A 16,104-nucleotide genomic window follows, 5' to 3' on the forward strand; every position below is an offset into this window, starting at 1 on the left:
GGTTCAAAGCCCAGTCCCGAACGCTAGCGCCATAAAAACATAAAGCTAACCCCTAGGCTAACTGTGCCACCCCAAAATTAATAACCCACTCTCCTAAATCTCCTCTGCACCCTCTTTATAGCATCCATATCTTTCCTATAATGAGGTGAACAGTATTGAACTCAATATTCCAAGAGGGGTCTAACTAAGGTCTTGTATGCACAGCTCTTCAACTTGATCCCACAGTTAATGAAGGTCAACATGCCATAATACTTTCTTAACAACGCTATCAACTTTTTATTTTAGACAAGCAGCATGGTAACAGGCGATTTTGGCACATATGTCCGTGTCGCCCAGTTTACGTACCCTCTGGTACGCTTCATTTGTACAGCAGCTTTGAGTGTCCTCCAGATCTGTGCAGGCTATACAAAAACATAGTAGTTGTGTCCGTACGTGCAGGATCTCATTTCACAAGCTGCCAAGTGCCAGGAGAAAAATGTTGTCAAGATAAAATGAGGCTATGAGAATTAAAAGGTAAAGGCTGGTAGAATTTTAGTAAAACTTGGTCTCTATTCTCCACTTGGGTATTTAGGTATTCTGTGGTAAAACAATTGTGCAAATAGAGTGTTGTTGGTCACTTTTTAATATACAATCCCTTTATATGCAAAAGGCTGTAATTTCTGGTACTTTGCCCACCAATTAAAGAAAACTATGTTAACTTATTGGATAGAGTAAAGCAGATATTCTCAGCCAATTTTTGGCTATGGCCTCATTTAGGACTGCTCAACGTTTATGGGCCCTGTTCCCTTTGAAGCAGTCGACTTTAGTTAGCTTCTGAGTATTTATCTCCTACTGACGAAGTAAAATATCTTTTAAAAAAAAATTCAGTCCACGCCACTCCCCCCTTAAATGCGCTCTGGCCCCCAAGTTGGACTGTAGGACCCCCATTGAGAATAGCTGGTGTAAAGTACTGAGGTGCCCACCAGTAACTAATCATTGATTTAGTGTGAAGAAAACTGGGAGTTGATGCACTCACAACTTTGTACTATTTGATATTATGCAAATATCTTCCCAGGTAGACTCCAATCTGACTCTCTTAAGAAGCCATTTATGCTTGTAATCTCCCTTATCTAGCTGAGCAATTTATTGTTGTGTGGGGAAATACTTTTCATTACCCTGAACCTGTCATTTTATTTCTGTAAATATCAAAGTATTACTAGGTTTAATTTTTTTTCAGATCCGAGACCTCGTGAAATGTGTGCAACTTTAAAGAGGCCATCCTTATCAAATTTTGGTTTCATTCCTACAGGAAAAAAAAAATCAGACTTGTCCTTGAGCTGGTTTGGTTTCACATTTGGGAGGATTTTTTCTTTTTTTTTTGTCTCCTGGGCCTCTTGTGTTGATTTGAGTGAATACTTTTTACATGAGCCTGGATGGTGGTGGTGGGCAGAGGTACAAGCCTGGTCCTGTCTTTGCTCAAAGCCCAATGAAATGTACATTTCCTGCTGCAGTTAGTGATGGAAAATTGGAGATCTTAACCTGTCTGATTCACCTATTGAACAGTATGACCAAATTTGGTATCTTTATCCCTGCTGTGGGGAATACTGAACACTAGAGCATAGAAGTTCAACGTTTTCATAATGCCAGCTGACTGTCATAACTTTTTTAAACCAAAAATAGAGTTATTCACAATAAATTATTTACAAAAGAGATTAGGATTAGTTTGTATCCATACATTCCCATGACTGTACATTGTTACACTGATTTCTAATTTCACCATTATCACCACTGTGGCACCTTGTTGCTTCTCCTCCCCTCTGTTTGTGGAGAGATTTCCTCTCGGTCTCAGCCTCTCGATGCCCGATAAGAGGAGGACTGTAGACTGTGGTCTTTCATCACAAAACCCTCATGTTGGCTGTATCAAGCCTCTGAACATCCCTCAGCATGAACTCCAGCCTGGAAGGAATGTCTCTGTGTACTGGGCGGCGTGGACTGTGCTTTATCTCTAAAATTAACATAAAAAATAATATACCTTGTAAAATTACAAATATTTGGTGATCCATCGGTTGGGGCAGATAAATAGTGTATGTAGAAATAGGAGCCCAGATGAGGGAAGGTGATCAATGTTCTGGCTCAGAAATTAAAAGTTTGTGTTTTAATCCTATATTTCTGCACTAGTCCTGTTTTTAAAAACAAAACAATTACGTGATAAACTTAAAGGTGCCTTGAACAGTAAGTGAATGTTTCAAAAGTATTGAGCAGTAAAAATGTCTACTGATTCTGAAAGGAATGTGAATGGGTAATGGGACCTCCTGTTTTTTGTGTAGGATGCTGAGACCTCAATAGCAATAGACGAGACCTTGCAGTTTAACACTTCTTTACACAATGCACACAAAGGAATGGATGATCTCCTGGGGAGCGGGTCCTCTATTCTCACTGGACTGCGGGATCAGCGGATGATTCTCAAGGTTGGATATTATTAATCTCTAAAAGGACACTGTTGTCTGTAACCCTTCTGTTTTGAACTTCCCTTCGCCAGCCTACTCAAATTATTTCGTGATAATGTCTCCTTTCATTGACTAAGGTTACTAATACGGGTGTGAGATAAATGAGGCAAGTGGTTCGTGGGTTTCTATATTGTTTATGTTCCTCCAGTGGCAATTGGTGTAATTACTTGCTGGCATCTGGATTTGATGCTGCTCTCTGGCTTCAGAACTCTGTTTCATATTGAAGCATCAAGACCAGTTCAACTTTGCGCAGCGAATACTGACAAAATAATGTAACAATGAAATAACGTGAAGCTTCTGTTTAAGTACTGTACCTTACAGTATCTCCACAAAGTAGAATAAAACCCCACTGGTGATGGAAGGTAGACCCAGAGCAATGTGGCTTCCCTCTAAAAGTGAGATTCATAAAGGGAATATAAATTGAAATACGAATAAAATGAGATGCATCATGTGATGCGAGACTCAGTATTTGATTTGGTAAAGACCAGAGTAACCAAATCCTACTCACTGACACTTGCATCCATGCAAAAATTGGGAGATGATTGATTGGAAATATTGTATCACCGTGAGAACTCTGGCATTGTCTCCAAACCTCACGGCATCAGCTCAAGTCGAGTCAAATAAATGACTGCTAGTTGCCATTTACCTGTGGCTAATAATCAGCACTCAGATACTATATATTGTAGTGTAATAAAACATAAATGCCATACAGGTATTACACAAAATTGCCTTTAGTCTGCCATAAAGCAGACAAAGATTTTCCCTTAGCAGTGCCTGGGACCTCTTGCTGTCAGAGAACGAGAAGCAAAAGAGAGTCTTCTCAGACTCGCTGAGTGTTTGTGGATTCGCCTCCAGCACTCGAGAGAGTCCTTTATTCTCACCAGCAATCCATGGCCTGCGTGGATCCTCGCCCACAAGTCGCCGACAGCTCAAGGCCTGAGCATGTCCTTCAGCCACAGAGCACCTCACTGGTCTGCCACTGTGGTCGTCTCCTCTGCTTCTCGTTCTCCACAGGGAATTGTTCTTCCCCAATGACTGCAACCCTTCATGGCCGCAGCTGAGCAGGGGTGCCACCTTCTTGGGCTCAGACACCACAAGACACCCTCAGCTCTTTTAACGTGCTGTTTAAAGCCACTCCATGTTAAACATTACATGACAGCAAGGGCACAAAATCTGCTTTGAGGAGGAGTAAGGCACAGTAGGGACTTCTTTAGTCAACTGTGAGGCATTAGCACCAGGGCTAATTGGTCCATCACCAAGAGGCATGGCTGCCTGGGGCTTGTGGTAGGTTTCTAGAAAACGAGGGCAAGGCAAAAGTCCTATTTGTTCGCATTGATCTACCTGTGCTAATGCAATTGTTCATGACTGTATCAATAGCTTCTAAGGGCCACAAGGAGAATTTTATTCCAACACAATCTATTAAATTACGGCACTGGGGAAACTACACTCTAACATCACTCAAGCCAGGTAACCAATTCCTTTTCATGTAATATAGAGCATCATGCTTAGATTATAAACAGGCTTGCCTAAGAATGAGATGTAAACACGATGAAGGAATGGACCATAACAATAACCATGAAAGGACCAGAGCAAACGACCATGGCCTGTTACATCCCATCAAGATGGATGAATAATGAAACCACACACAGGTGGAGGAAGGTAACTGGACTTCCCTAAACAGTCATGGTTGAGTTTAACCCACGTTTAAAAACCCCATTTTCAGCCGTCTTCATCTTCATCCAGAGGTAGTTACTTTGTTGATCCCTCTGTATCTCCCCAATCTCTTGCTTCAGTTGATTGAAGTGCTTCTTTGAGCATTGCTGAACACCGATTTCTAGATATGTGTTGTTCTGATAAATCTGATTTTACTTTGACAGACATTTAAGTCTTGTTGCTCATCACTTGATGTTCTTAAACATTTGCTCATTGTTGTACTGTCAAGGTGGAAAATGGCAAAAACCCAACCTTGGTATTTTATGAAGATTCATCCTTTATATTTGGAGATGTGTTGCAGCAAGTAACAGAGGAGCAGTTGTTACTGGAATCTTGTTCAAGTGCTATAATTACTGTGATTCCTAAGAAAGATAGGGATCCATTGAAAGTATCTTCGTATGGACCTATTTCTTTATTAAATGTAGATTATAAAATTATAGTGAAGGTGTTAGCGAATAGACTTGCCAAATATTTACCTCAGTTGATACATAAGGATCAAACAGGTTTTATTTAAAATAGAAATGCATCTGTTATTTTGTTATGCGTCTGTTATTATGTTAGATTGATAACATTAGTCAATGCATTTAGACAGCAACCCAACCATCCAATGGTGGTTGTGCTGGATGCGGAAAAGGCCTTTGATAGGGTCGAGTGGAACTTTTTGTTTAAGGATTTAGAGAAGTTTAATTTGGCCCTTATTTTATAGGCTGGGTTAAGGCCTTATATACAAACCCAACTGCTAGGGTGGTGACAAATGGTTAAATTTCCTTACCATTTAACTTAACGCATTCGACTCGACAAGGTTGTCCATTGTCACCAGCCTTATTTGCATTGGCTATTGAACCATTAGCTCAGACAATAAGACAGAATGATAAGACTAAAGGAATGAAGATTGGGGAGGATGAATATAAGATTAATTTATTTGCGGACGATGTGGTGGTATATTTGACAGAACCAGAACAGTCTTTGAAATATTTACAAGACTGTTAAAATTTGGGGAGTTATCTGGATATAAAGGAAATTGGGATAAGAGTGAAATATTGCCAGTTGGGGATGGAGATTATTCAGAATATAAAGTATTATAAAATTGAAGTGGTCAGATAGAATTAAATATTTGGGAGTGGTAGTAAACGCAGACTACCAGTCTTTATATAAATTGAATTATGTCCCTTTATTAAAAAGGATTAAAATTGATTTGATTAAATGGAAAGATTTGTCGTTAACATTAATTGGTTGAGTAAATTGTGTTAAAATGAATATTTTTCCTCGAATTCAATATTTGTTTCAGTCTATACTATGTTTACTTTCAAAGGGTTTTTTTTCAGGACTTGAATAGGGCAGTGCGGGAGTTTTTATGGAAGGGAAAATTAGGCCGAATAGCTTTACATAAACTTACGTGGAAATATGCTTTAGGTGGATTGCAGTGACCTCACTTTCAAAATTATTATGATGCGGCTCACTTGAAATTTGTTAGCAGATTGATGGATGTGGACCAACCTCTGAGTTGGGCAAAAGTGGAAATGGCTTGCATATCTGAAGTTGAGATACATCAGTTTATATTTAAATGGAATGTGGGTTTATTGCGGGAATGTAATATGCTGGTATTAAAACATTTGTTAAGGATATGGGTTAAAAGAAATAGGGTTTTAGGATCAAAGGGTAAATTACCAATTCAAACCCCGTTATATCATAACCAGCTTATACCTTTTTCAATGTTTAATAATCATTTAGAGAGATGGAATTCTCAGGGCATAAAGATAATTCAGGACTGTTTTGAAGAAGGCCAATTTCTTTCTTTTATTCAATTGAGGGAGAAATTTGATATATCTGTAAATTCTCTATTTGTGTATTATCAACTCAGAGCTTTGATAAAAGATAATTATGGTAAAGAGATGAATTTACCCATGTTGATGAAATTTGAGTCTTTGATTTCTTTTGTACCTAAGAAAGGTTATATTTCAGATATGTACCAATTGTTACAGGATAGTCTGGATAAACCGGAATGGGAGAAATGTAGGCTTAAATGGGAAAGTGATTTAACCTATATTTTTCCGGAAGATAATTGGGAGTTTATGTGATAGTGTAACTAAAGTGACAAATGTTCATTATGGAATGGTCAATTATAATTTTTTACATCAGTTAGATTTGACTCCAGAGAAATTGAAAAAATATGGATTTAGTAACTCGGATTCTTGTTTTAGATGTGGACTATGTACTGGAACTTTTTTACATGCTGTTTGGTCTTGTTTGAAATACAACCATTTTGGGAAGGAATTAGAGTGGTTTTGGAAAAATTATTTAAGATTAAATTACCATTAGACTCATCAATCTTTTTGTTGGGATATATGGTTTCTTTGAAAGGACTATGGTTGGATAAATTTCAAATTGGATTTGTACGTCTACTGTTATCTGTAGTACGAAAATGTGCAGCTGGTACTTGGAAGGATAATGTGGAGGTTAATATAACATGCTGGCATAATGAGCTGTTTACATCCGGTACCGCACGGATGGCAGTCTCTTCAATCTGAGGCGCCTGCAAGCTCACACCAAGACACAAGAGAAACTTGTCCGTGAACTACTCTTTGCAGATGATGCCGCTTTAGTTGCCCATTCAGAGCCAGCTCTTCAGCGCTTGACGTCCTGCTTTGCGGAAACTGCCAAAATGTTTGGCCTGGAAGTCAGCCTGAAGAAAACTGAGGTCCTCCATCAGCCAGCTCCCCACCATGACTACCAGCCCCCCCACATCTCCATCGGGCACACAAAACTCAAAACGGTCAACCAGTTTACCTATCTCGGCTGCACCATTTCATCAGATGCAAGGATCGACAATGAGATAGACAACAGACTCGCCAAGGCAAATAGCGCCTTTGGAAGACTACACAAAAGAGTCTGGAAAAACAACCAACTGAAAAACCTCACAAAGATAAGCGTATACAGAGCCGTTGTCATACCCACACTCCTGTTCGGCTCCGAATCATGGGTCCTCTACCGGCACCACCTACGGCTCCTAGAACGCTTCCACCAGCGTTGTCTCCGCTCCATCCTCAACATCCATTGGAGCGCTCACACCCCTAACGTCGAGGTACTCGAGATGGCAGAGGTCGACAGCATCGAGTCCACGCTGCTGAAGATCCAGCTGCGCTGGATGGGTCACGTCTCCAGAATGGAGGACCATCGCCTTCCCAAGATCGTATTATATGGCGAGCTCTCCACTGGCCACCGTGACAGAGGTGCACCAAAGAAAAGGTACAAGGACTGCCTAAAGAAATCTCTTGGTGCCTGCCACATTGACCACCGCCAGTGGGCTGATAACGCCTCAAACCGTGCATCTTGGCGCCTCATTTGAAGAAGACCGCAGAGCCCACCTCACTGACAAAAGGCAAAGGAGGAAAAACCCAACACCCAACCCCAACCAACCAATTTTCCCTTGCAACCGCTGCAATCGTGTCTGCCTGTCCCACATCGGACTGGTCAGCCACAAACGAGCCTGCAGCTGACGTGGACTTTTTACCCCCTCCATAAATCTTCGTCCGCGAAGCCAAGCCAAAGAAGAAGAATGAGTTGAGAAATTGTATTATGGAAAAATTACATGTAATTTGCACAATAACTACTCATTTTTTGTTAAAATGTGGTCTCTTTATTTGGAGTATATGAATTTAGAAATTCTTTGAAATATTCTTTATAATTACTGTATTATCTTTATATTTGGCTCCCCTTAAGGGGCTGGCTGAAGGGGTGGGAGGGTGATTGGGTTTTTTTTTAATATATACAAAAGATTGTTTCTTTTTCTGTTATGTTTGATTGTAAGTTGTCTAAATTCTTTGTTTTCAAAAAAAAACCCAACCTTGGTGATTTGGGGTTTCACACAAATATCTTTCAAATATACTTCAAAACTTTTTTTTTCAAATTAAGATCTTCAAGTACTTGTTTATTTTACCAGGTCAATTACATTGAATTTGTTTTTGTTTTTAAAAAAAAAAATACATTGTGCTCCAGTTATTATTTTGTTTTCTATTTCCAGGGTGAGAGTTTAATTGATGTTAACACTCTTCATAAAGCACCAACCAAACTATCTGGTGCTAGACTTTGCCCCATCAGGAAATACCATTTCTAGCCTTACAATATTCAGTAGGTTTCAAAGCGTTCTCCCCTTATACTTGAGCCACCAAATGTTCTTAATCTCAATCTCGGGCTCATTCTCATAAACTTCCTCTGGACCAACACCAGCACATCCTTCCTGAAATGGGGCCCAAATCTATGCCCAATATTCCAAATGAGGTCTGACCAACATCTTATAAAGCTTCTGCATTGCATCCTTGCTTTTATATCCTAGTCCTCTTGAAATTAACGTGATCATTGCATTTACCTTCCTTACTACCGACTCAACCTGCAAGTCAACCATTAGGGAATCCTGCATTGGGACTTCCAAGTTCTTTTGGACCTCTGTTTTCTGAATGATCTCAAAATTTAGAAAATACTTTATTCCTTCTGATCATACACTTCCCTACTTTGTATTCCATCTACCAGTTCTTTGCCCATTCTCTCAACGTGACTAAGTCCATCTGCAGATTCCCTGTTTGTCACCTACAAACATTTGCTGCATTTGTTCCCATTGAAGGGTGGCACGGTTAACATAGCGGTTAGCACAATGCCGTTACAGTGCCAGCAATTGGGACTGGGGTTTGAATCCTGCCCTATCTGTCAGGATTTTGAACGTTCTCCCCGTGTCTGTGCGGGTTTCTTCCGGGTGCTCCGGTTTCCTCCCACCGTTCAAAACTTAGAGGTTGTAGGCTAATTAGGTGTCATTGACCAGCATTGGTTCATGGGACGAAAGAGCCTGTTACCATTCTGCATGTCTAAATTGTAAAAAGTTAATAAAATTTGATAGCTTAGTTCTCCCTATTCTAAATTGCATCTGCCCAAAATGTTCTTGTCTGAAGAGTCATGGAGTCGTCCAGTAAGGAAACAAGCCCTTTGGCTCAATGACTCTCATCTATACTAACCATGGCATCCCCATCAGCTCTTCCTTCCTCCTCTAGAGTCTCCTGCCAACCACCTGGACTTGGGGCAATTTACAGTTGTAAATCAACCTACTGCCTAGCACATCTTTGACATGTGGAGGGAAACTAGAGCAAAGGAGGAGCTGGAGGGAAACCCATTCAGTTATAAACTCCACCAGGCAGCCCAAGGTGAGGAATCGGGGTCTCTGCAGCTGCAAGGCAGTAGCTCTGACCATTGTGCTGTCCCACACTTGGAGTTGATGTTTATTATTGCTTGCCTTGAGTTCACATAAAAACACGAGAGATGGAAGATGATTACTTCACTTTGATATAACATGCTGGAGGCCAGGTGACAGGTAGTTGTCACCTCGAGAGGGTAACTGTCACCTGCATGTTTTTTCTGGTTTGCCTTCCGAGCAAATAGTAGGCCATTCTGTTGATTTGGATTCAACTTTTCAAAAATATTTTGGAAGCCAAACAGCTTGTGAAGTTCTTTAATTTGCTGCAGTTTTAATTGACTGCAATCTATAAGTTTTTAGCCACACCTGATATTTGTTATCTATGCAAAAATGTGAATGTGTGTAGCAGCAGGCTACAATGAAAGAGACTCACAGCCACCACGTTGGATGCTCTCAACGACTGTTTATTTTAAATCCCGCGTGCACCCCCTTAAGGGCAGCGTGAGCCACCCTTCAATGGGAACAAATGCAGCAAATGTCTGTAGGTGACGTCATAATGACTGCCTGAACCATGAGGCAAGGAGGACCCCCAACGGCGCCATCTTCTCATGGCTGCCCCGCCACGCGGTGGTACAAGCGGGGTCGGTTCGCCATGAGAATGTGCGCCGCCACACGTGTAAGACTAAAGTGATTCTCTGGCAACATGGAACATGAACTAACCAGTAGAGAATACTGATGAAGTTGAAAAGTTCTCTAATTAACTGAACTCTGAGAGTATCTTCTCCATGCATACTACAGAAATTTAAGAAGCTTTGTCACCGTGGCATTTGTATATGCTCCATAAATATTGGCCTTCCTTGAGGACTCTCACATCCTGTAAATGATTTTTGTTAATGTAGAAGAAGATGTGGTATTGTGATATCTATGAGAAAGATGTGTTTTAAAGTCCTTGATCAAATCAGAATAGCTCCCAGGAAGGGAATGTGCTCTGTCTACATAACTTCTTTACTTCCGTATAAAAATGTCGGGGAAAGAGGGCTGGGTACCTCTCCTATGCATGTTCCATTTATAACAGAATGGTACAAGGTGCACATGACTGGATCAGAGTAATTGCTTGCCCGACTTCCTTCCTTCCTGCGTGAACTCTGCACAATCATTTTATTTGAATGTATAACCAAAGGGAAGATAACATCTCAGATTTTCACGCTGGCCCGCAGATATCATAGTTAGAATTAATAATTGGATTTCCTTTGTGAAAGGGATAAGATCTATCTTGATAATTGAATGAAAACTGACTGCAATTTGAGCTAATCTATTTCTTGGGGCCATTTTTTTTATATCGCTGTTGCCTTTAATCTAAAAGTTCAAGCCTGATTGAGAGCTCGTGCTTTTCAGTCTGTAATTTGTCTTTCACTCTACTTTCTGAAGAATTACAGTTTAATTATTAACTGTATATATTAACCTGATGGTAGGCTTTCTTTAGGATGTTCCATCTTTTTTTAAAAATGAACATTTCATGTGCCAAATGGAGCTAACAAAATGTCTAACATAACCATAAAGATGTAAATCAAACATGAAAAATCACCGAACACCTCTGCAATTCACAATCGTGTTTATTTTCCCTATTGTCCATTGACGTACCAGACACGCGACTTGCAGTGGATTCTCATGTGTCTTTCTTTTGAGGTACAGAAAAATTGAATTATTGTTTTTAATCTAACAAAATTTAAGTCACACGCGCAAATCTCACATGAGAGCAATTGCCAGAAGCCTCTCTTGAATTTTAAGACCTGACTGATTCTCTTGCTTTATATCCTATCTCCTTTAAAGAAATAGTTATGGATGTTTGACAGTCCTGCAGATTATGGTAGCCTATGCTTTGATTTGTATAATTAAAAAAAAGTCACATGGAATTGAAAGCAGCAAATACAATCTGAACCCTCTAGTTCAGCGGATGCAGGTTGTAGTGCACAACACCTCCTTTCCTTGAAGCTCTGCTGCAATAAACTCGCCAAGTATCTCTGCTCAGTCATTTTAGGTTTAAATAAAGTGAGTGGAATTCATCTCAAATATAAAGTAACACCCTTTGGAGTATATTTAGTGATCATTGTTGAATAGTGAGGATGAAATTATCTAACGATCAAATTATCTAAACTAAAGAAATTATCTCAAAGCAAATGGGAAGACAAAGATTGTGGCTTGTCACTGCTTTATAAAAATAAACTAAAAGACTGTACTTTGTGAAAGTGTGGGATTAAAATGAGCATTTATTGAAAATAATCAGTTCCTTTCCATAAGCTTGATATTCCTTCGTATTGTTCAATAATTATTCAATACCACTTAACTAATCTTCCATACTCTAGTTCAGAGCAGATCTGCTGGAATAAGTCAAGGCTGTCCACTGTACCTCAACTGTATGATGTGCACCTTGTTCTATTTCCCCTCTGAAGTGTTGCAGCTTCCCATTTCGTACAAGTTCACAGTCTTAATGTGGTTTTACTTTCCTGAGACTTCTCACCATCTGTTTGCTTCATTCCTCCTTTTGTTACTGGCTCAGGTGAACGTGCAGTTGGATAGATGCTGGCACATCTCCAATGCCTTACTGAAAAGTTAATTATTTCTATGTGAGTCAAGCTATTCGACGTGGAATATGGAAATCATAGTACACCACCTGATCAGTAACCCGTGGCACGAGTCATGTGGCCAGTATGCAGAATGATGAGGCTAATTGCTGCACCTTTGATCAGTTAACACTGCACAAAGATCACAGTAATTAATTGACTAATCGCAGGCCATGGATGCTGACCAGAATGTATGCAACTTTGATCGTTGACTCTCAAAATGAGATTCTGAATCCTTCTATCCATTAGATTTAAAGTTGCCTGTTTCTAGCTATTCTGCTGGGGTGAAACATGGACAACGAGATAGACAACAGACTCGCCAAGACAAATAGCGACTACACAAAAGAGTCTGGAAAAACAACCAACTGAAAAACCTCACAAAGATTAGCGTATACAGAGCTGTTGTCATACCCACACTCCTGTTCGGCTCCGAATCTACCGGCATCACCTACGGCAACTAGAATGCTTCCATCGGCGTTGTCTCTGCTCCATCCTCAACATTCATTGGAGCGACTTCATCACCAACATCGAAGTACTCGAGATGGCAGAAGCCGACAGCATCGAATCCACGCTGCTGAAGATCCAACTGCGCTGGGTAGGTCACGTCTCCAGAATGGAGGTCCATTGCCTTCCCAAGATCGTGTTATATGGCGAGCTCTCCACTGGCCACCGAGACAGAGGTGCACTAAAGAAGAGGTACAAGGACTGCCTAAAGAAATCTCTTGGTGCCTGCCCCATTGACCCCCCGCCAGTGGGCTGATCTCACCTCAGACCATGCATCTTGGCGCCTCACAGTTCGGCGGGTAGCAACCTTCTTTGAAGAAGACCACAGAGCCCACCTCACTGACAAAAGACAAAGGAGGAAAAACCCAACACCCAACCCCAACCCACCAATTTTCCCTTGCAACCGTGTCTGCCTGTCCCGCATCGGACTTGTCAGCCACAAACGAGCCTGCAGCTGACGTGGACATTACCCCTCCATAAATCTTCGTCCACGAAGCAAGCCAAAGGAAGGACAGATGCTCTGATTGTAGTAAAAACACATAGAAATGCTGTTGGAACTCAGCACAGCGTCCATAATACCTATTGTCTATAGGTCTGGACTCCTCCCCCTCCCATTCCCCCCCCCCCCCCACCTTCTCTCCCCAGTCTTTATTCAGACACCTGCCTTCTTTTTGCTTTTACCTTGAAGAGTTCGGGCTCGAAACGTTGGAAACGTATATTTACATCCTATGGATGCTGCGAGGCCAGTTGAGTTCCTCCAGCATTTCTGTGTGGTTTTTTACTAGCTCCTCTGCCTGGTGAACTTGTCATCAAGACCTGGAACTTCACCTTTCTAGTTTTGTGAACAAGCTAATTCCAAACTCTGCTGCCTTTCTCTTCCAGGGTTTCAGTTTTTCCCAAGTTTGTTTTGTTTCCTTTCCACTTCAACCAGAATAGGCTTTCACATCATCGTCTCTTTCCTCAGTAACTGCTTCTAGATGGTGTCTACTATTTTGATCCATTATTTATTACAGATATTATTTCCCCAATGATTACTCTTACTGCTACCTGGCCCAAGATGGGAGTGTGGCAGCAGCCCGCAGCAGCCTCTCTGGACCTGGTGCTACTGTAACTTTTTAAGTAAGGCGCCATGCACAATTTATAATTGGGAAAAATGGAAGGTAGAGCATCTCAAGACATTATTGCAATATGGAAATCACCAAACAATAACAAACCCTTTGGGAAGAAGCTGTGAGGTCTGAGCCTCTGCTGTCGAGTCTTCAATATTGCTTATTGCTGGTGATCGAGGTGGGGGTGTCGTGGCGCATTCTGCAGAGGTGTCCAGACCGGCTGAATCGTGTGCCTAGTTCAGGGATTCTGGAGGTTGCGCTCTCTTAGATCGTGGGGGCCTGTGGCGGATGTTGAGGTCACTTGAGGAGGTTGTCAAGTCTCTCTTCTGCCATGGCAGGCATTTCTTTCATTGTGCACCGTGTAGCACTGTGGGGGAACCACACACATCATCATGTGAAGACTTCTTCCTCCTGCCATTGGCATAGGCGTCGAAGCATTCAGGCTCCTATGGATTGTGAACTGTATGGCAGTTTTTTCACTCAAGCTACCAGGGTTTTAATATCCAGAGTCTATTATATTGCAACTTGTCTCTACTATGCCCATTGTCTAGTTTTTTTTAAAAATTACTATATTTGCACTGTTTTATTCACTTCGTCGTTTTGTGTAGGGGATTACTTAAGGTGGTATGTGAATGGGGGAAAAAATGGTTCAGAACCACTGGTCTAGGTCTTGCGGTAGTTGCGGAGGCCATGTCATTGGGTGTATAGTATTTAAGGCAGAGATTGATAGATTCTTGATTAGTCAGGGCATCAAAAATTATGGGGAGAAGATGGGGCAGACTCGATGGGCTGAATAGCCTATTTCAGGTCTTGCAAGCATTGATTTTCTGCTTCATTTTGTGAGGAACTATAAATGGAATTAAGCTAATCATCACCAAACATCCACAACTCTGATAAAGCAAGAAAGGACATGGATGAGGATAGTTAAGTCCGGTGATGTCCTGGGGTGAGTGCGATTGATCCAACAACCACCGCCACGTGTCCCTCCAACCACAAGTTTTCTTTATTGTAATGCCCAATGACCTCTCTTTGACAGAGATTTTTTGGGGACACATTTGTTTAAATGTTTTGATGTCAAGGGCAGTAACTCTCACCTAACCCCATTGATTCTGCCTTTTGGCTTGTGTTTGGACAACAGTATTAATCAAGCCTGGAGCCAACTGGTCCTGACAAAACCCAAACTGAACATCAGTGAGCAGGAAACACTGTCGCAATGACACTGGCATCATTTTACTGGTGACTGAGAATAGACTAATTTGATGCTAATCAACTGGATTGGTTATGTCCTGTTTTTGTGGACAGGAATTTTTCATTTTTGCTGGATATGTGCCAGTATTTTGACTTTATTTGACTTGTTTGGCTTGGAGTTGTTCTGAGTTCTGGAGCATGGATCTTTGACATTAAAACCACAGTACTCTCTGAATGCCATAAACAGACTTGGACTAATTATTTAGTTAGAAATAAAAGGAAAGAAACTGCAAATACTTTGAAGCCTGATAAATAAAAAGGAAAATATTTGAACACAATTATGTGTTTCCAGCATTTCTAATCGTGCGCCGAATTCCCTCACAGATATTGCATCCTTTATTTACTTTACTAGAGAGTACTTCTAAAAGTGATTAATCTCCACTACAAGTCATAAATTACAGGAGACTCATCTGGTTTGCTTTTTTTAAAAAAATTCTGTATTTTTTTGGAAAATCTGCCTTTTGTAGAGGAGAATGCCACAGTCTGACAGATAATTGTTTTAGATTTGGAGAAATGGACAAATTCTTCTGGTTTCCTCCACTGCAAATAACACAGCTTCCCACCATCCTTCTAATTAGACAGCATACTAGACAAAATAAATGACTAAATCCTCCTGTAACTGACTAAACCAACTAATATTGTTTGAATTGTCACTTATTGGCATGAATACTGTGGAGAATGGGTCATATATATATGCTTACAAATCCCATACACTTTTGGAGGGCAGGAGGAAACCAGAGGAAACCCACGTAGACACGGGGAGAACGTACAGACTCCTTGAACACAGTGCCAGACTAGAACCTGGGTAGCTTTTGCTGTAATAGCGTTGTGCTAACTCCTTCTCTGTCCGTGCCACCTTACAATGGAATGTTCTTGTTCTATTGAAATGAAAGCTGGATCCCACAAGAAGTTGCTCTTTTTCCATGTACAGTATTTACATATACAGTAAATTCACCTCAAACCGTGCATCTTGGCGCCTCACAGTTCGGCGGGCAGCAACCTCCTTTGAAGAAGACCGCAGAGCCCACCTCACTGACAAAAGACAAAGGAGGAAAAACCCAACACCCAACCCCAACCCACCAATTTTCCCCTGCAACCGCTGCAACCGTGTCTGCCTGTCCCGCATCGGACTTGTCAGCCACAATCGAGCCTGCAGCTGACGTGAACTTTTACCCCCTCCATAAATCTTCGTCCGCGAAGCCAAGCCAAAGAAATTCACCACAATAGGGCCTGTCTTCTCCACT

At 41.1% G+C, this 16,104-nt stretch overlaps 1 protein-coding gene across 3 annotated transcripts in view; it reads left to right on the plus strand.

Annotated features, from left to right (window-relative positions):
- gosr2 (golgi SNAP receptor complex member 2) overlaps nt 1-16,104 on the plus strand; it is a 60,177-nt gene that overhangs the window by 21,649 nt on the left and 22,424 nt on the right. For 2 of the 3 annotated variants that reach the window (XR_011347069.1, XM_069905062.1), the window contains exon 5: nt 2,307-2,447. The exons of the other annotated variant lie outside the window; for it this stretch is intronic. Coding sequence is in view for 1 of the 2 variants with exons in the window: in XM_069905062.1 (XP_069761163.1) it covers nt 2,307-2,447 (141 nt within the window). In the remaining variant the exon portion in view is untranslated. The remainder of the gene's footprint in view (nt 1-2,306; nt 2,448-16,104) is intronic. 3 annotated transcript variants of the gene reach the window in all.

The sequence above is a fragment of the Narcine bancroftii genome, chromosome 12 (genome assembly GCF_036971445.1).
Source record: "Narcine bancroftii isolate sNarBan1 chromosome 12, sNarBan1.hap1, whole genome shotgun sequence".
Classification (NCBI taxonomy): Eukaryota; Metazoa; Chordata; class Chondrichthyes; order Torpediniformes; family Narcinidae; genus Narcine; species Narcine bancroftii.